The sequence below is a fragment of the Neovison vison genome, chromosome 12 (genome assembly GCF_020171115.1).
Source record: "Neovison vison isolate M4711 chromosome 12, ASM_NN_V1, whole genome shotgun sequence".
Lineage (NCBI taxonomy): Eukaryota > Metazoa > Chordata > Mammalia > Carnivora > Mustelidae > Neogale > Neogale vison.
In genome coordinates this window covers 114,300,174-114,322,130 of record NC_058102.1, presented here as the reverse complement: position 1 = coordinate 114,322,130, position 21,957 = coordinate 114,300,174, and the positions used below count along the sequence as shown (strand labels likewise).

General features: G+C 40.9%; 1 protein-coding gene across 1 annotated transcript in view; it reads left to right on the top strand.

The window, feature by feature from the left end:
• Positions 1–21,957, top strand: part of CCNY (cyclin Y) — a 223,319-nt gene that overhangs the window by 133,385 nt on the left and 67,977 nt on the right. Inside the window, exon 2 of the mRNA XM_044228613.1 lies at positions 12,668–12,742. Within this exon, the coding sequence (XP_044084548.1) occupies positions 12,668–12,742 (75 nt within the window). The remainder of the gene's footprint in view (positions 1–12,667; positions 12,743–21,957) is intronic.

Here is a 21,957-nt window from a genome sequence, read left to right as displayed (position 1 = left end):
AGTACCCCTACTCTTAACACGTTGAGGCTAACTAACCCCGTTTTGGAAGCCTCAGCTCTCTCCTTGCTTCTCCCACAGCACTTGCCCCTAGCAGAACACTTAACTACTGTTGGCTGTTTTGTCTGGTTCACTCCTCCCCTAGCCTTTACCCTCTACTGGGCCCCAGGCTCATTCACCAATGTATTCCTTGCACACAGTGCCGACATCAAATTGATTCTCAATGAACAGTTGTTGAGTGTTGAATTAAATAATGATAAGGGGGTTAAATATCTCTTCCCTGGCGTTCTGGGTGTCATTTGGGACACTTTTTAGTTGCCTACAGTAGCACATTTTGTCAGTATTGCCCATATGTAAAAGACTAGGTATTTGCCTGGTATTAAAATATCAGTGATCCAAGTGGTGTTTTTCCTGTTTCTGTGATAGTGTTAATTCATGCCTCTCAGAAGAGGCTGGTTGCTAGGAGATTCCTTCTCTTTGCTTGCATTAATCTACATTTGAGTTAATGGTTGGGCCTTGCAAATTTTTCTTTTCCTTTCCTTCGAAGAGCTACTTCACTTGATCATGATTTTATGTTACTTACAATATTCAGTTAATTATTGTTGAGCCTTTGGACTTTGTACACATGGTCCTTTTCCCAAGATGGTACTGATTCCATATGGTCCCCATGTGGGCCCATGAATCCCGCTGGCTTTAACCTGCAACCTGCATCGCCACTGATTGCAAAGAAGGTGTGAGAATTACCATCATCTGTATTTTATTGAGACTTGGAGAAGTAGCATGGCTAAGTAGCTAAGCAGAAACCAGAATTTAGTCTTTTAGCTTTTAGTTGCATTTTTTAAAAATACCTTGTTGTCTGCTGGATTTCAAACACTGCAGTATATGCTTAATAATTTGATGCCAGGACAGAGTAAGCATTTTTCAGTTAATTTATCTGAGGTAAAAAAAATAATAATAATAAATCAGATGCATGATTTTTCTCTTCTCCTTTTTTTTTTGAATTTAAACTTGTCCCTTCACCTTCAAATTTTTTTCCCAGAGGATATCTTTCTAAACACAGATACCAGCAGCCAGATTTGTATTTTGGAACAACATAAGTGGCTTGTCCCTCGTTGTTTACAGGAGAAATGCAGCTTCTTCTTCTGGCGTTCGTGGTCTTCTGCAGTTTGGCCTGAATCCACTGTTCTTGCTTTGCTTCCTTTGGCTTTTCTTTCTGAACTCTCTAGGCTTGCCATGTATGTCTCCTGACTGTCCCTTAAAAAGCTTTTGTCTGTCCACCATGTGCCTTGGCCCATCCTCTTCCTTCTGGCTGAAATGTATCCCCCTTTGAGCAGCCTTCTTCAAATAAGAATCTGTCAGGTCCACTGAAATCTCATCTGTTCTAGGAAGTCATCTCTGTTCTACCAGTAATCCTTGGAGCACTTTCCATCAGTGTCATTCATGTGATCCTTCCCACATTCTGAATTGCTTAAGAATTTGTGGAAATAAGTGTGTGTATATGGGCCGGAGGATAGAAACTCCTGGAATATCTTGTGTTAATATATGTGTCTGCTTCAGTAGCTTGGTGGCATTTAGAAGATACTTGAATTTATTCACTGACCTTTATACAATCAGTACACATTTGGGGGATCATGTATTCAAACCAACAGTTATGGAGATAGAAGAAAATTGCTAGAACACAGACATGTAACAAGATTGGTTGGAGTGGAGAAGGACAAGTGAGCAAGCCTAGATGAGTGAGAAGGTCTTTCAGGGACCACCAAGCCTTGGCCAGATTTGAGGTGGGAGCAGGAATGGGTAGGTGGGCTGACCTAGAAGGGGCTGTTCCTGGCAGAAGGGATGCTCTAGTCAAGCCCATGAGAAACAGAGGATATTAGGTATGTGTGTGGGGAAAACGAAGTGTAAGGGTATAAGGCAAAGAGAAGTGGGAAACCAGACCAGCAGGTTGTATAGGGCTGGCCAGTGACTGAACATGTAAGCCAGCGAGAGCTTATTCTTACTTTCGAAGTGGCTGATTATATGCAAATAACAATAGTACTGTGGGTATAGCAAAGTATTCTTGGATGTGTTAGCTTGTACTTACACTTCCACTAAAGCTAATATGGGAGTGAGCATGTAGTAGCACTGCTCTTCCAACCCCCCACTCCCTCTGTGATGACTTTATAACCTTCTGTATGTTCTTCCTTGCCTGACCTCTAGTGGATGTAGGCATAATCAGCAAAATGCTCAAAGGAGAGTAACGCTGGGATGAAGCATGTATCCTGGAAAAGCCCCTGCCTCAATTTTAGTTTCAGAGTGGAAGAGATTAGTTTGTAATACGAACTGTCACCAGACAGAGTGATCATCTTTAAACTTTCAAATACTTGGATTGATAGTTCTGTGAGCAAGAACCTTGTCTGCTGTTTAGTGCTATATCCCAGCCCAGCATGTAGCAAAGGGTCTGACACAGGGTGGGTGTGATGTCAAGTAAGGATGTATATGCATGTGAGTAGTTGTATGTATTTATGAGTGTGTGTATGTGTGTGTGCGTGTGCACGCAGAATATTTATTCATATACGTATGTATTTATTTTAGCTTTTTTATAAAATGTTATAATTTTCTGTATAAGATCTTAAAATCTTTTGTTAAATTTAATGATAGTTTTTTGTAACAGTAAATTGAGCCTTTTTTTTCCCAGTAGGCTTCATGCGAACCTGCACAGTCAAATTAAGCCTTTTTAATATTACCATTATTACATTTGTTAATTGTTTCTTGCTCTAGGCCACAGTGTTTCTCAGTGAATGCCCTATTGACATTTTGTGGCACAGTTCCTCATTGTGTGGGACTGTGGTAACAGACAAGTAGCAGCTGCTTATCATTGTGACAGCCAAAATTGTCCCCATACATTTCTAAACACCGTAGGGTAAGGGTGATGGTGCTGCTCCTTCAGTGGGGCACAATTACTAAGGTAACTGAATGAAAATAGTTTCTGTATCTTAATTTGTATTTATTGCCAATAGATTTGCAAAGCCCCTTGTATATTCTAAGTAGAGGATTATATGCAGAGAACGACAGTTATGTTTCTTTCCAGTCCAGTAAATTCTCTTTGTGTTGTTTCTTTTGTTGGCCTGTCCCTTATAATGTTGAATTGAAGGTAGCTGGATCACTGCCTCCTCTCTGACCTGAGGAGAACGCGCCTGATGTTTGACCATTAAGTATGAGGATTGCTGTTGGTTTGGGGCAGATAGCCTTTATGAAGATACCTTTTATCAGATGAAAGGGATTTGCTAAGAGTCTTTTTTATTCTGACTGGTTATGGAGTGCAGAGCCACTGTTAGCTGGACTTTTTCATCCTATACATTGTTAGTTCTTGATCTCGCTGTGCTTCATTCTAAGTGATTTCCTCAGGTGTTTTTTCAGGGCACCAATCCCATGTTCGGATGAGTCTAATGTGCCATTTAACCCATCTATTTAGTTTCAGATTTCAATGACTGTGTTTTAAATTTCTGGAATATACATGTGTTTACATGTATATGCATACATACATGTGTGTATATATATATGGATATACATATGGACATGGGCTTTTCCCAAAATGCTCTTTTTCCCTTACGTTTTTATTTTTTTATGTGTTTAGTTAGCATATACAGTTGTGTACATATTTATCTTATGGTCTCTATCCAATTATTCTCTTATTCCAAGTTCTCAAAAGCCTAATCTTGCTATTTGTTGTGTCTTCTGACTCTTGCTTACAATGGATTCTTTCTTCCTGTGTCTTGCCAGTTGTGTCTTGAATGATGAGTCTGTCTTTAGAGGACATAATCTGGTGGAGCTCTGGGAGGCAGGCTCCCCCTGCCAGAGCAGTTTACAGTTAATTCTGTCAGGTACCCGGGGATATCACTGACATGTGACCAATTTGGTATAAATGTGTCTAGGGATTTCCTGAACTACATGTGTAGAGTAGAACTCCAAAACCACATTAGAGATACAGACACATCAGTGGTTACCAGCTACTGAGGGATTGGGAGCCTTTTCCTCTCTTGGCCCAACCTCCTTCTTCATCTAGGTTCATGACCTTTTTTTTTTTCTTCCAGTTTAGTTTTGTTGAGATCATAGCCCATATATGTAAAAGCATGAGTTCCAACTTTTGTCAACTCTGTGGGCTTATATCCTACCCTGTAGGGCTTTAAACTAAGGTGATTTAAAAACCAAAATACTTTTAAATCAATAAAAGGAGATTAGATTAGTAATTAGGCCAGGATGAGAGGTGAGACCTAAGACCCAGTTTACAGGGCTGGATAGCCTATCCCTGCTGGAAGACCTCAGTTCTCTCTGAGGCCTCAGGTCATCTCCCTTACGTTCTTGACATACACTCTTATAGGCATTTGAAAGGATGTCTTATATTTTATCTCACATTCCTAAGTGCTTATAGTGTGACACCTTTTAGTTTATCTGGTCTGCCATATTGTCAGGATAATCTGTCTTTAATCTTAACATTAGGATCTTGCTCTGTCTCCTTTGGTTCATCTTAAGACAGAGTAACAGTGGAGAGAGACTTGAGAAGGTGGGTGGGGGAGAGGGTAGGAGTGGGGGAAAGAGGAAAAGAGTGGAAGAAAGACTGAGAGATGGGAAAGAGGTAGATAGAGACAGGTGGATAGATAGGTTGATGGAGAGAAAGAGAACACATGAATGAGAGTCAGACGTGTTTGAGCAGAGAGATGCACACAGAGACACATACATGCAGGCACAGACTCGGACCTGGAGACCTGGCACACCTGGGTGTGTGGACCCAGAGATAACGTGCCCACAAAGCCACAAGTGTGCACCGCCCTTGGGGATGCAGGAAGCTGAAAGTAGAGAGTGAAAACAGAAAATAACCAAATCTAAGTGCATTAGAATAATTGTAAGAGTAAACTCAGAATCAGTGGGAGTAGAAAAGATGGCTTTAAAATGAACCGGAATTTGCTAGCAACAGTGGTTATTGTGAGTGGGGATGTAGCTGCTGGGATGGGACTTGCCTGGTAGCAACTGATAGAGCAAACCAGTGCGGGGTCGGGGGGTGGGAAGGTGGGTGGGAGGTGGGGGGGGGTGGGGGTGGGAGTCAAGCTCTTGATTTTGGTCTCCTTGGTACTGATGAATAGAGATAATCACTGATTTTTAGTGGGACAGTAGTAATTAAAAAAAAAGTAGATCAATCTGATTTTAAGCTGACTTTTTCGATTTCATCATTGCCTTGAAGATCATAACCAGATTTAGAAATGTGTCGTCCTAAAGTTGAAATTAAAAGTTTGAGATCTTGATCATGTCAAATATTTAAAGATAGGAAACTGAGGCTGCCAGTGCAGAGTAAAGAGGTAGAGGGTGGGAAGTTACTGTTCTGTGCAGATTGTCTTTTGTGGCTCCTATCTGTATTAGACCCAGTACATTTTAGGCCTTGATGTACTTCTCTGTTTTCCTGTTTTTCCTAGCTTTCCAGACCATCAGTGATAGATAATGACTCCTGGATGTTATTTTATTGTATGAATCTTTTATAACACTGGTTATAATACTGGTGCTGGTTTAAAAGCCAAGATGAGCCATTTTGGATCTCTGATACTGTGACATCTGTGGAAAGAACAGGAGAAAATTAGGTTACCTGGCGTAGGAGAAGACTGCTGAATTAAGCTGATTGGCAAGCACGCTGTTTGACTATTTTCAGTTTTGAATAAAGGATCCATCCCTTCATAACCTGTACCCAGCTGAAATGGACTCAAAGCAGCGTGACTGAATATCTCTATTAGCACCTGAAAGTGTGGCAGTAGACTTAGAAAGTCCGTTCTGTTAATATTTTAATTGGACTGTATGTCTTAATAAGTGTCATGATGGTAAAGAAGCAGTTAGTAGTTCAAAACTTTGGTTCCTAAGGTTTGAAGTCAACTCTAGAGAGTCCATAATATTTCTTAAAACTGCCCTTTCTCTGTAAAGACTTCCTCCCTTAGGGGCTGGTTCATCATGTCATTATGGATCACCTTGTTCTGTTTTATGAGAGGTAGGAAGATCTGTATCAGGAGTGTGAAACACTGAAGTTATTTTTTTTTAAGATTTTATTTATTTACTAGTCAGAGAGAGAGAGAGCGCGCGCGCGCGCGCGCGCGCGCACGAACACATGCGCACAAGCAAAGGAAGCTGCAAGCAGAGGGAGAGGCAGGCTCCCTGCTGAGCAAGGAACCCAATGTGGGCTCCATCCCAGGACCCTGGGATCATGACCTGAGCCAAAGGCAGCAGCTTAACTGACTGAGCTATGCAGGCGTCACTGAAACACTGAAGTTTTAAACATCAGTCTCTAATCAGAACTCCCTAGAGAAAAGATACTGTATAATGATGGCTTAGCATCATTTTTAGTGTCTTTAACATACATATTTGGAGAGTTTTGTGTCTCTAGCATTGAGCTAGATGCTATGTAATAATGTTTTTTAACACCCTAAAATTTTAATAGCCATTCTTTAAGGGGTACCTATTGTGTGACAAATATCATGCTTATTGCTTTATGTGAATATCTTCTAATCATCATGGCAATCCTCTAAATTGGGAGTTATTTGCCCACTTTGTAGATGAGGAAAATGAAACCCAGTATGGCATAGTATGGCAATTTGCCCAAGGCCCTAGAATGAGCAGAGATGTATTCAAATCTAGATCTTTTATATTATAAAAGGTGTTTTTTCTACTCCACCTTTTGTGCCTCTCTTTGGGGAATGAATGATTCCTAGAACTCTAGGATAGTTGATTTTTACTTTCTAAAAGTGGATTATAGGATTTAAAATATACTTTTTTTTTTTTTTTTTTAAAGATTTTAGTTATTTGTCAGAGGGAGAGAGATCACAAGCAGGGGGAGCAGTAGGCAGAGGGAGAAGCAGGCTCCCTACTGAGCAAGGAGCCTGATGTGAGACTTGATCCCAGGACCCTGGGATCATGACCTGAGCTGAAGGCACTGACTGAACCACCCAGATATCTTGAATTTATTGTGTTCTTGATGGTTTTTTTAAATTATTCTTTTTGTGTTTTCCACTGGTACTTCACACCTTAAAATTAGAAGGACACATTATTAGAACAGGAACTTGATCTGTTTTGTTCCCTTCTGTATCTTGTATCCTCAATATGTGGAACTAGAGATGCTCCTCGATTGTTTGTTGAGTGAATGAATGAAAACCATGGCAGTTTGAACTGACCTTAGCAAATACCCATTGTATTCATACTCATGGTATCTAATAAAATGCTAATTTACCCTGTCACAGTATAATTATTAAGGCAAGTATGTGATAGAAATAACATGATTTGTTTTTAAGTCATCTAAATACAAGTTTTGTCTCACTATTAATGTACTACAGCCCTTTGAAAGTCGAGAATGCATTCTCATGCCCAGGAAATAGCTGATGGAGTAACTGGAAGGGGAAAGACACAGACATGGTTAACACCCCAAAGTAGTCTTTGTTATCAACAGGACTGAACATACGTAGTATAGGCTCAGTACCTTTTTGTTCACCTCATTGAATTGAATGGCCTTGCTGGAGTTGGGGGGTGGGCAGGAAGGGGGAAGCAGTATAAATTTTTGACTCTAAGAAAGAATCCAGTGCTTTAAGTTCTTTTAAGTACACTATTTCTATCTCGTAGCATTTGGTTAGATACCCTGTTCTTCATTATTCACTGGCTGATCCTCTATTCTGATGGGATCAGGTATTTCATCTTGTTTTGCTGACTAAATTGTAAGTTCCTGTAGGACAAACTGCATCTCATCCTTCTGTGTGCCCCTTCCAGAGATTGCCCAAGTGCTGACCTCACTTGCTGCAGAGCTGTTGGCCCTTATGTGGTGTCACTAGCCAGCTCCTCTCTGTGGGTCTTTTCTTGGGGATGGCAGTATTGCAGTGGGATTTTATTCTTTCAGTAAGGATGGTGTTGTGGTCACTAAAATTATACTTAATTTCACCCAGCCTAGTGAGTATTTGATTTTGTAAGTTATCACTTCTCGATAAGTTGGCACATCAGGTAATGCAAGAGCTCGATGGGGCTGTATGTGCTCTGCGAAGGCGGGCGGGTCTGACGGCAAAGCTAGGGCTTGTGGGTTTCTAAGAGGGGAGGGGAGGGTGGGGGGTGCTCGTCACGGTGGTGAATTGGAGGAGGATTATGGGAACAATTAGTGCTTACTGACTTCACAATGGTTAGCATTCCTTAGCAGTGAGGTTTTATTTCATCTGTAATCTCTGATCTTAACCTTGTTATTTCATGACTTTCTTCCTTTAATTCTTGCCACTCAGAAACATCACTGAGAGGTGCCTGGATAGCTCATTCAGTAAAGCTTCTGACTCTTGATTTTGGATCAAGTTATGAACTCAATGTTGTGAGATGAAGCCTCTGTGGGGCTCCACTTTCCACAGGGAGTCTGCTTGAGATTCCTTCTCTCCTTCACCCTCTGCCCCTCCCCTTTTTTGAGAGCTCTCTCTCTCAAAATAAATAAATAAATAAATAAATAAATCTTTTAAAAGGAAAAAAAAAGAAAGAAACATCACTGAGCTGAACTGACATCATTACACTCTTCCATGAGTGTTCCAACTCATTCACATCTGGGATATCATTTTTCTGACTTTCTACAGTGTGGGGTTTTTTTTCTTTATGGCTAAAGTAGCAGTTTTGTCATGCTTGACTTCAGAGTGTAAGTTTGAGTGATACGGCAGGTTTTTTCTGCTTGGTTTGTGAGACTGCTGCCTTTTCTCATTTTTTCCCTGAAAAGTTGGTATTCCCTTGCCAAAGCACATACTGTAATTGCCATATTTCTCTTCAAGATCTGGGGCTCTTCTATGTAGGAAACACCTGGCAGTTCCTTATACCTTTGTATTCTGCTCTTGTGCCTATGTAAATCAGTGCTAGGTAAAGCGGGTGTGAGGTTGGCCCACCTTCATGTGAATAGTTAATAGAAGTGGGGCTTTCATACTTGCCCTATGCAAAGTTAGCCCATTGACCTACAGTTGGCAGGAGTTTTATTACTTTCCACTCTGTGGTTATGGAATATGGATCTGGGTTAGGATTGCAGAAAATGCAAACCAGCATGTTGTTAGATGCTTTTTTTCTGAGTAATGCCCTGGCAACTCATGAAAGTGTTGAGCTCTAATGTGTTAACATCTGGGCATGTTTGCCGATAAAAATTAGTCTGTGTTCCTCAGCAGTGTTACATGTACTCTTTAGAAGCAGAGATAGCCTCGATTTTTCTTTGTATAAACTTCCTGGTTATCTCCTTCAGGATCTAGATCCCAAACTTTAAATTCCAGGGAGAACTTAGAAACATTATGTGAACCCAGCTTTAGGGGCTTCTGGATTTTCCTCTGTGTCGGCTTTTGCCTCCTTTCTCTTTTGAGCTCCAGTTCTTCTAGGGGAGTCAGGATCTGAGGCAAGGTCTGGGCCTAGTAGGGGTAATGGGAAAAACTTTGGAGTCTAGATTTCAGATGGAGACCAGAATTCTGGTTCACGTTCTATTATCACGCAGCTAGACCCTTAACCTCTGCACAGGAGAGCTAGTGGTTGTCCTCTCCCATGGCCCTGCTCTGCTTAGACTAGGAAGTGTGCAGTGTACTAACAGGGCAGCTGCGGGCAGGACAGAGGCTCCTCCCGGGGGGGGGGGGGTCCCTCGTCCCTCACAGCACATTGTCTTTTATCACGAGTTCCTACAGCATATGGCCAGTGCTGGTGGGGCGACTCAGCTTGGTGGCTTTGTGCAAGGCTGCCCTGACTTGTGGAAAGGAGAATACGACAGCCACAGCCCAGATTGCTCAGGGCATCTCCTGGGAAAATCCACGTGTGCTGGAGAAATAATGTCCAGCCACCTAGTGGATAACAAGTTGTTTTATCACAAGTTGTTTTAAAACATTAATGTTTGAAATGATGAAAGTTAAACAGATGAAAATATGCTCAATGCAGGAAACTTAGAAAACATGGAAAAGAAAAAGTGTCTCCCTTGCATTATTCAAAGGTAACCAAGTATTAGTGTATATTCTTTTAAATATGTATACTATGCCTGTGCATATTCCCCCCTACCCAAATGACACCATGCTGCTTTCTTCACCTAATGACATATGGTATTACTATTTCCATGTGACTAAAATATTCTTCACATTTTTAAAATTATGAAGTATTTTTATTGAAGTATAGTTGACATGCAATGTTAGACTAGTTTCAGGTGGAAACATAGTGATTCAACAATTCCTTACATGAGGCTGTGCTCACGGTGAGTAGGATGGTTCGCGTAAATGTTTTATGGTGGCATAGCATTCTCCCATCTAGGCACACTATTAGTTACCATAACAAATGCCCTATTATCGGCAGCCTTCTCTCAGAATCTGTGAATGTCTCCATTCTTAGCCATTTCTAGGTTTTGTGACCATTATAGTATAGAATCCTTATCTCTAGGGATTGTCCTCCAGGACATTTCTTAAATTTAAAGCATCAGGATCTCAATTCCCTAAGAAGTGGCAGTCTTGTGTTATTTTGGCTCCACTTTTGTCTTCAAACAGAAAAACTACACTTTTTGTTTGTGGTGTTTTACAAACCCCTAGTGAACTTTTTAATGATAAAGTGAGGCTGCATAGGGTGGCCTGCCTGTGTATTTTTCAAATGTCTAGATTAAAATCTGTCACTTGACAGTCTTCTGCCCACCCCAGCCCTTTTTTGAGAGAAATCCCTCAAAACTGGTCTGGTGGATGAGTTCAAAATAGATTTAGTGCTGACACTGTCCAAGGCTAGGGCGTTGAGTTTCTGTTACTCTACCATCAGCATGGGACACTGCAGCACCTTGTTTTTCAGTCAGTACTTCTATGGGGACTGTAAGTTAAGATTTTGGAAGTTAAAAGTATCCATCGTGGTTGGGATTACATATATGCCCTCAGTTTTCATATGCTGGAGTTCTCAAAAAAATAATTGAGTAACATATTTGTTACTTGACCTTTAAAAAATTTATTTATTAATTTTTTAAATAAAGATTTTATTTATTTGAAAGAGAGGGAGAGAGCATGAGCAGGGGGACAGGCAGAGGAGAAAGCAGACTCCCCACTAAGCAGGGAGCCCAATATGGAGCTCTATCCCTGGGGTCATGACCTGAGCCAAAGGCAACTGCTTAACCAACTGAGCCACCCAAGCGCCTCTGACTTTTTCATAACAAAATCCTATTTGAGCAGGAAACCCCGTAATAAAGACTAATTTTCACCAGATTTCTGGCCAAATTTTATCTAGTTCAAATTGAAGCAAGTGTGAAAAATTGTCTCTTTTGGCTTTCTCCTTCCATATTTTAGCTGTGAAACCGCTATACTGTCGATATGATTTTAATAGTTGTCACAGAAGAAGGACCAGATAATTGAAATAGCATTTAAGATTCAAGAATGCATTGTTTAAATCAGGCACCCAGGGTGAGGTCAGGAGCTGTAGTCCAATAAGCCGTTGGCTGATGTAGGGAAGATTGCTTTACTTCAAAGGTTTGTTGAGGTGAGTCTCTGTGGATAAGTGGTTAGGTGTTGCTTCCCACGTGTATATGACCATCCTTTTTTCTTTTATTTTTGACTTAATTAGCTATGAAAGCTAAGGATAGATACCATCTATTTTTATTGGCCTTGAGTAGGTTTCTTTGCAAATTTATTGAAATGAACTCAAAATAGTCTTTGTTCTGATGCTGGAAGCTGATTTGAAGACCATTCTGACTTTCTGGTAATTTTGGTTTTCTTTTCCCTCCCCTAATTGAAATCTTTTGTTTTGCTTAACTATTTTTTCCCTCCCCTTGAAATCATTTTTTTTTTTTTTTTTAAGCTAGAAAAACTTCTATGATGGGATTCTAAATTGTTTATACTTTACTGACAAGCCTCTAGCTCTTGGAGATTGTTTGGAGGCAGGGATTACAAAACCAAATGCCAGTGGGGTGGGAAGGTCTGAGAGTGAGGAGCAAGCAGTACCTGATGGGTGTCACGGAGGCGAGAGGGTTGACCGCTGAGCACTGGAATCTTAGGTCTCACCTGGAGGGGCCAGCAGCTGCTGCATTCAGCCCATTGTGACCACTGGGATGGGAACCCAGTGGAAAGAGAAGCTGGAAATACATTTTTGTCTCTGTGTTATATGTTTGAAATACAAAAATCATTAAGTGTTTGTCTGTGGCTCAAACAAAACATATCCATGGCCCGAGATTATGCCCACCGTTGGCCAATCTGTGGCCTTTGCTCTGAAGGATAAATTGTGCCTTTTTAGAAAATAACAGTTTTAAATCAAGTAGTTTGTGAATGCTGATTTGGCTGAGGTACTCTATTTTAATCACCTTTAACAAGGAAATACTGCTTAAATAATGGTAGATTTTAGATGAGTCGGTTGTAGCACCTAATTCCCTTTAATTGAGGGTTATAGCTCTATCTTGCTATTTTGTAGTATCCTGGGTGCAGAGCAGAATTTTAAAAAGAAAATGGAATTTGAGGACAACAGATCTTCCACCAAGTGTCTAATTTTTATGGGTGACTTTCTCAAGTTTCTAAATAGCAGTGTTCTTAATTGAACCTAGAAGAATGTATTAACATAATAACTTAGGTTTTTGCCAGAATCCTTGAATGTATTATCAGTTAAAAAACCTGAAAATTAATCTTGACTCCCCTGAGTTATCAAATCGATATTTATGTGTTTTCTTTTTCTTTCTTTAAAGATTTGAACATGGAATTCAATCCTTCAGACCATCCTCGGGCCAGCACAATATTCCTCAGTAAATCTCAGACGGACGGTAGGTTACTAATTTATTTGTGTTCTTAAAACAAAACAAAAGGCTCATGTTGGTAACCTAAGTCTTGACTTTCCACTCGTGATTCTTGAGGTAAAAGTAGAATCCCCTTTAGTAGCCCCTCAAGTGTATTGTTGGATGGTGTTCTCTGGGGGTTTCTTTCTTTTGTTCGTAGTAAGTTATGTTTTTAGAACTTCCTTCCTTCCTTCCTTCCTTTCTTTCCCTCCCTTCCTTCCTCCCTCTCCCTCCCTCCTCGCCGTTCTTTCTTTCAGATTTTATTTTTTTATCTGAGAGAGTGTGAGAGCACAAGGAGGGGAGCAGCAGGCTTCCCTCCCACCCCTGCAAGCTGAGCAGGGAGCTGGATGTGGGTTTTGATCCCAGGACCCTGGGATCATGACCTGAGCTGAAAGCCGATGCTTAATGTACTGAGCCACCCAGGTACCCCTAGAATTTTCTTTCTTGAAGCAGCTATTATCCTCATTTTGCTCGTCAGCTGGATTATTTCTGTATGTATTCTATACTACCAGTTTTTACAGCAGTCAGACATTTTCTCATTTGATACTTGCATAAATCTGTAAAGATCAAAAGTGTTTGTTTTTTTAGACAGTTTGTAGAAGAAAGCAAAATGTAATCCTTGAATAAAATAAAATAAAATCCCTGTTATGTCTGTTGTGCCATTTGAGAGCTGAGTTAAACCTGTACACTAAGGGTAAATGCTTTCTTTTTTGCCAAACTTCTACTACCCAGATTATTCTGCAGTCTTTGTGTTTGTCCCAGGAGTATGTGTGGAACTTCTGTTAAACGTTTTTCTCTCTTTTCAGCCCCTAGCTTATCTCACTGTTCCCTGGCCTTTGGCTACAGAGGACAGATAAAAGTTATACAGTATAGTGAACATGAATCTTCTCAGTTGGTTTCCTATAAAACGGTAGCCAGAGAAATTTGTTAAATGGCCATGAAGTGACCAGGATATTATATTACAGTGCTGGAGTCCTGTGTAATTCAATCCCTGACAGGTCTGGCAAATCACTAAGCCCTCCTTTAGAGAACATCCTAATTTGACTAGAAAATAATCAAACATTTATAAGACAGACTTCATTTATAAGAACTGATAACTTTCCAGTAATGGTTAGGTGACAGTTTTGACATGTTAAAGTGATATTGATGATCATTACTTAAGCAGCCACTGACTTGATCTGAAAGAATCTGGTGCATTTATAAAAGTCAGTCAGTGTTTTCAAGCATAAAAACAAATCATTCTAGGCATCAAATACTTTAAAAATAAGTTTTAAATATATCAGGTAAAAACAAAACAGGATACATATTTCTTGGTCTGGTAAAGTGGGAATTCACTGGGAGAGGTAGGATATTGTAAGGGAAGGGCAGTGATAGAAGGCAGGAGGGTTTGGAACAAGGAGAATATAAAACAATTAAATTTTGCACTTAATGATGCAAGATTGGCATACTTTCAGGTTTGGTTCCTGTTTCCTGTGACTTCAGGGTATAGACCAATATCATTCAGGAAATTTTCTTTTCTTTCCTTTTTTTTCTTTCTTTCTTTTTTTTTTTTTTTTTTTTAATGCTTGGAAACAGAGAGCCCGAAGTGGAGCACGATCCCAAGACCCTGAGATCCTGACCTGAGCCAAAGGCAGAGGCTTAACCCAGGCATCCCTCAGTCAGGAAATTTTCTAACTGGAATCAAATGGAATTGCAGAAGGGCCTCTAAGTAGATGACACGTACCTTGTTTGTCTTGGTAAAATGAAACTCAGCCATTTTCTGAGCTAACAGAAGGATTGCTCCACAAATGAGTTAGGGAAGTGTATCTTTCCCCTTTACTTTTACTACAAATTTTATTTCCTGCTTCCTCTTCTGGAACATTAGTGTATTGATTCTTCTCACCCTTCTGTTTAATCCTTCAATTTTTCTCCAAATGCTGGCTCTTCCCATTCAACATGTAAACCTTTTTGAGTTACACAAGAAATATAAAAAAAGGAAAGATAATCAATAGCCTCTCCCTGAGGTTTTCTTCTCTACTCTGTTCAGTGGGAGTTTCTATACCATCTCAATTTCTCTTTCCATTCACTTGTCCACTAGCATCTTCCCACCACCACCTTTCTCTGGAGCATGAGGGACATCTTTGTTTCTCTTAGCTCTTGAGCTCTCGTATGGCATTTGTGGCCACTGACTGTTCCTTGCTCCTTAAAACTCCTCTTCTGGCTTTTTATATTCAGACAGGCCAATTTGAGGAAAGCAAGTCCCTCTAATGAACAATTGCTATATAAATAATTTAAAAAATAGGTTTTAAAAATAGGTACACTTGGTAACTTTACTAGGTTAATTCTTTGGTGAATTGATTATCAGTCAGGGAAATATTTAGGGAATTGGTCCTGAGAAACCCTCCCTTTTTTTAAAGGTCCTACTCACGCATCTTTGATCAAGTTCTCCATTCATCTCTGTAATGTTGGTGTTTTATAGGGTTCTGTGCTTTATCCTCTTATCTTCTGGGTTTACACACAGTTTCTCACAATGTTCGTTTCAATAATGATTTCTAGTTGGGTTTTTCTCTGCAGTGTTCAGATCCCTTATCTCCATCTGCCTGCTGGACATCTTGATATCTTCTTCTAACTCAGTATGTCCCAGTCAGGACTTAGTAACTACAGGTAGTGCCCTGTGTTTCCTGTTCTACCCAGGTCCCCAGAGCAGGGGAGGCTTGACTTTTCTAGACTCATACCTCGTCCCAAGTCTCCTGTGCTGGTGGTAGTGCTGGAGCTCACTCACACTGACTCGCAGCAGCTGATGGTGCACATTTCTGCCCAGTTCCAAGTTCAGTGACACCACTTTGGGAGTTTGAGAACAGCCACAAAGGGAATTTTACCCTGTAGAAATTGACAAATGCTACAAATCAGGGCTTTTTTTTTTTTCTTTTTTTCTTTTTCCTTTTTAAAGGCAGCTGTGGAGCACTTCCTGGCATATCACTACAGCCAAGTGATCAAAGGTGTGCTAGTTTCTGCCTCATAACTGTCCCCTGAATCCGCCTCCTCTTTACCATTCCCGTTGCTGCCGCCTTAGCTGAGACTCCTGTTTTCCCCGTTGGATTACTGCAGCAGCCTGTGGACCCACCTGTGACCGTATTTCTTTCCGGTCCTATGGCTCTGCTCTTGCTAGGTGAAAAGACTTTCTGTAAATCAGATCTGACTATGTCACTTGCTTGCTTCAACTTTTTTAATGGCTCTCCAGTTGCCTTAGAATTAAATTTCAGCTGCCAGTTGGGAATGTCATATGATTTCTTTTTCAAAAACTATGAACTCCTTTGAACATTTTTATGTGATAATAGACCAGGCCCTCCTGATGCACTGCCTGCCTTCTCAGCCCACTTTCTTCTTTTGCATCTCCGGGCTTCCGCTGTACAGAATCCCTTGCAGTTCCCCTGGTGTGCCACGTGGCCTCCTGTGCCTTTGCACTGACCGGCGTTTCCCCTTCTATCTTCGACACAGCTCATTCCTCCAGTCTCTAGGCCTCCTTTCAGCTATCACCTCTCCTCATCCCTCAGGCTGGGTTAACTGGGCCTTTGGTGGGTTTCCGCTCTTCATGGTCTGAGCTGTATTGTGGTATTTAGAAATGTTTTCTTGTCTGTGTTGACAACTAGCTCCTAGAGAGCAAGTGGTCATGGATCTCAGTATCTCCTGTGCCTTGCTCTGCCTGGCACCGAGGATATTTAACTTAGGTGATTGAAAGAAGGAAAAAAAATGACAAAGCCGCGAGACATTTTTGATTTACTTGTGATCATTCTTTGCTTCCACAGACTTATATTTTCATTACAAGACCATATGTCTAAGAGAATTAGAGCAGTCCAAAATTGTGGGTCCCACCCACACCAATTTATTTTATTCTATTTAATTTCAATTTTTGGAAGAAATGTTCTAATCCCAGATTATAAGTCACACAGCACCTTTTAGATTCCTTTCTTTCGAATTTGGTGATCTCCCCTCTCTTCTCAGGGTGATGGACTCCTTCAGTAGTTTGCACTAGGTTTGTGGGTAGGAGGCTGTTGGTGGGGTGGTGGCAGTTCCCTATGAGGGCAGCTCCTGCCTGGGGCCACGGCCACGTGCTCTTTGGCCTTTGCCCCTTTCCACTCTGCAGACCCGTCATCCTCTTTCCTTCTCCAGCACTCGATGGTGTGATGAACACACCTATCTGCTATGCTCCCCATGGGCCAACTGTTCATTATTCTGCTCTAGCTGATACCTATATTAAGTCATTAGGAGTTAAATTAGAACCTACTAAGTTCCTTTTCCCTCTGATGTCAGAGATTTAGGATGTCCTTGGATCCTTTTTCTCAGTGTTCAGAAGGAGACTGGAAACTTCACCATAACAGAATGATAATAGAGTGCTTGCCTAATTAGAACTGTGCCAGCTGGCTGAAGTTAGGGATATTCTGTCCAAAGCCAGACTGACTGCTCTCTCAGTCTCTTCTTCACACAAGTGGGATGTCATTGCAGAATCTTTGTTTGAGAGCCACTCAACAAAGAAGGGACCAAAGGTTCCTTTCAGGACTGGGTGGAGTTGCCAGGTGAGAGAGAAATTAGTTTGCTTAGCCTGCCTTGGCTTTTCATGCTATCATTTTGGCTTGTGGAGAAGAATTATAGTTCCTAGTGTTTTTCCCTTTTCTATACTATTTTAATTCATTGTTTTCGAAGACATGAGAGCCTACTCTTAAGTGGTAGGAGAAAGCAGCCAAACCACATCTTTTTTAACTGGTATGGTTTTTAGACGTTCTTTATCTTAAAAAAGAATTTGGACAAAAATAAGAACTTAAGTGTCTGTGTTTGTGTGTGTGTGTATGTGTAATCTGTGTGTTCAAGAATTTCTTGAAATAATTAAAGGAATGAAAACCAATGTCTCTTGAGTGACTTAAAGCCAAAGCAGAAGTGTTGAAATTCAGAAATAAAAATATGATCCCTGGTTTTCTTTGCACATTCTTTCAGAAATACTGAAATTGAAAAAAATGTTTTGTGGCCTTCCTTTGTTCAGGGTCATGTTTTTGTTCCTGGGCAGTGTTGAACTTCTCTATCACGAGGGGACCAACCTTTTTGTACTCTTTTTATCTGGCATTTAGAAGCAGCTGATCCCTGTGCCCTGCCAGGAATCTCTTCCATCTGAGTGTTCCCATGACCTTTCTGTCATTCCCTTTCCTACATGTCCCCGGCTGTCTTTATCACCTTTGTATGCACTGTGCTCTGTCGTGCCCTTTTCTCCATGTCACTATCACTCTGTGCATCTCCCTTACAGTCTATCAGGTTCCATAGAGAATATTTTTGCTATTAGGTATGGAAGAATCCATAGAACCCCAAAGCTCTTACACCAGTGGTTTTCATTCTTTTTCTTCTTTACTTACATACCATGGAAAATAATTTTGAAAACTATGAACTCCTTTGAACATTTTTATGTTGACTATAAAAATTTTTCACTTATCAAAAGATGTAGTTTTTGATGTATTTTACATATGGACATTTAAAAATGAAACTATCCATCTTGAAAAAGATGTTTCAAATATTATCTCAATATCTTAGTGATTTAGTAATCCACCATGAATCATTTAAAAATGTATGAACAACTCGTTTTTAACAGTTGGAAATTTCATATGATTTCTTTTTCATCTTGAACTTGTATTTCCATGTCATTTTCTCTATAGAATTTTATCCCAATGTAATATATTTCTAAGTCATTTGTCACACCATCACACTTCCATTTTATGAAAATATGGATCTAAGTTTAATTTAATTTTTATTTCTTACAATTATAAATCTATAATTTATCTTTAATTTTTATATTCATACCATTATAAAAAGTAAATTCTGGATTGATAAATCATTATTATTATCATTAACCTTCAGTTGATCAAAACAACACAAACATTAAGATTTTAATGGATAATTAGTCAACAGAGAAGTGGAGTAATTTTTAGAAAAACATTTCTTACTGAGATGCTTCTATGGCTGAATATTACATGTTACTGGAATGAGGTGCTAGTCAACATCAAATTCCTTGTTTTTATAGATGTAAATGCTGAGGAACTTTGTTCATATAGCTACCTACATGGGAATAGGAGATTTATTATAGTAATATCACTAAATTCTATTTCATCTGATTCATACGTCAAAAAATCTCCAATGGATTTAACATCCACAACCATTCCCTAATGATGAGCTACAATTCATTCTTGTTCTACTTCTGCTTTGTTGACAGAAAGGAATTGGAATCCTTTGATTTGCAAAAGAGCTTCTCACCCTGAGAGAAGCTTCTCACTTCTATAGTTTCTGGGAAGTATACCAAAAAGACTTTACCAGATATACAAATGACTTTTAATTATATCTGCTGTTAAAGAACAGCATTTCCATTTGGTGGCACCGGGTTGAACCTGGTGCATTTAGGAGCCTTGGGAAAACAAATCTGTGATTCATTTCAGAACACCTTGCCTGATTCCTTTGACCCCATTGCATTCTATTATACCCCTCGAAAGAAGGAGTGATCTTCACTTTATGGTTTTAATTTATTGCATGCCTTTCTCACATTTACATCTCTATGCATGGAACTCTAATAAATGTGGAATGAAAGATTCCCCAGCTGTCCTTTTCCCTCCAAACTATTATTTTTTTTAACTTCTCTTTTGATTTAAATATATTTTTGTCAAAATGTTGTATGTTCTTCATGTGACCTTGATGGCAAAGCTAGACATCATTGTCAAGCCAGTCAGTCAAATCAGACTCACTTTCTATCAGAAGTGGTCTGATTTCATTTCTTTTCAGTTCATGTCATGTGTCAGTACACATGCACGTGACCACCTTCACTCTATGATCACGCCAGATGGCCAGCCAGGTAGGACGAAGTATGTGCCTTGCCAGCTGTCTGCTGTACCTTTATGCTCATCCCTGTGCTCCCCTGGGTCTCTCCCTCAGAGCCTGTCTTTTTGTTGGAGTCTAAGCACTGAGGAGGCACGGTGCTAGTAGATACTGTCAGCCGTGTGTGATAGCTTTAGAGTGAGAGCCAGAAGTCCTTACTGTGCCCCTAGTAGAAATGGCCACGGACAGGGCAGATTCCAGGCTGTGCTGCAGGTTATAAAACCTGGAATAAAGGCAGCAGCCTCACCCACGGGGTCTGTTTTGTCCCTATGGTGCCCTGGGATAGGTCTTTCATGTCAGGCTCATGCATGTCCAAGGGTGGGATTGGCATGCCTTTTTCTGAGAAGTGGGAGAAAGGTAACTGTGAAGGAAAAGGGGTTCATGGAGCCACTGCCTCACACCTCAGCCATGTTCAAGAGTTCTTTGAAACCTACTTTTAAGACTGCTGCTCTAATCCAGTCCTGAATTATCTGTTGACAAGATCATTTTGAGGGAAAGAATGATGAAAACTAGGATTGCCTTACCTTATCTTTTCCTTCTGGTCTGAGGGGGTAGATGCCCAAGAAATATCAGAAGTCCAGAGTAGTGGAAGGTCAGTTCATAAGTAGGCTGACTGTGATTATCTTTAGCCTGTGGTGAACCCCTTCTTGCAAGGGAATCATTCTTTGGTCTCTAGTTTGGTAGCCAGGGCTCTGGGACTGACCTAAGGCTCTTGAGTGCCATTAGTTAGCTTTATAGTTATGTGATCTCCTGGGTCATAATTTCCTGTAAATGGACAGTGATCATAACTGTCATATTAGTAGATCATTGTCGTGAGGCAATAGGGAGATGTTTTGACCTTACACACAGTAAGCAGCCAGTCTGTGCCCACAGTCTCTGCTCTTGTACCTGTTAGCAGGTACTTGAGTCCCTTAGCACTGACACCTGGGACTCCCCTGAGCCATTCCGCCCCAGGACCTCAGGCAAGGAGAAGCCAAGGCAAGGAGAAGCCCCTGCCTTTGCACTGTGGTTAGGTATTGCAGATGCATATCTCCCGTTGCCTGAGAGACATTCCATCTGGCAGTCCCACTAATCCCTCAGGACTGTTATGTCTAAATTGGAAGCCGCCATCTTTCCTTTCCTGTCTACTTCCTCATCCCATATTTTAAGGATTTCTGGGTCCCCGGCCAGCAGCCCAGGAGTCCTGTGAGTATTGTCTTAGGTCCCATCTCTCCCCTATATGCTTGGTATCCCTTCCTCTGGTGTCATGACTCTCAGCTCATATTCCCTCACTTGGTCTGTGACCACGGGCCCTTTCCTACCCTCCTGCTTCCAACTCTGTTCTCACTTTTCCTTCACTTTGCTACCAGAAGGAACATTCTGAAACACAAGTCGACTAGCGCCCCTCCTGCTCAAACTGTCCTTCTTCAGTGGTTTCCGCTCACCCACAAGGGACAGTGAGCCCTAGGCGTGGTGTGCAGCCATTCCCTTGGACCCTTTCTAAGCCTTCCCTGCCAGTCCTCCCCTGCCTCCTGCTGTGCTCTCCCACTGAGTTGCTCCCAGTCCTGAAAGGCCAGGCCTCTGCTCTGTCACACTGCTGCTGATGCACCATCCTTATCCTCAGTGCTCTTCCTTCTTGCCCGTGCCAGCCCAAAGTCTGCCTCTTAGGTGGTACTCCCCCTGATTCCCCACATTTCATCCATTCTGATAGACTGTTCCCCACCTATAATATCTCTGAAATCAAGACAGGCAATGGCTTCTCAGCATTTAATTGGCGGCTTTTTTTCCCTTCCTAAGTGGGCAAATAGAATAAAATCAGTGGCATTAAATTCAGTGCAGTTTGTATATACCCCTTGTGGAATTTTTTTATGGTTTGTAAGTAAAGGAATAGTGGGTGAGTGTAGCCACTAAATTCCATGTTGCTTTATATAGGGACTGTTTTCCTCATTTTGCATTCTCTGTACCAAGCACAGAGGCTAGCACATCTTAGAAACTTAAAAAGAAAATGGATTGAATGAATGAAGTAATAAAAGAGTGAAGGCAGGGAGTCACTCCTGGGCAGACATGCTAGGGCACTGTGACAGTCTCTCTGACCAGGTGGCTTTCTAGTTTTTTCTGCAATGTAGGGATGTAGGTTTTTGAGGCCCGGGCAGTGTATTTGGACTTCCCGCTCCCAGGTCTGAACTTGACGTGGCCATCCCACCCTCAGGACAGCTCTCCTGTCTCTGCAGTCATCTATTGAGCTGCACAAAGCGGGGTGTTGCAGGGTTTCTTGGCCATGCTAAGCCCTGTAAATTGAATGGTACAGGGAGGTCTTTTTTGGCCTCTGTGGCCCACTTTTC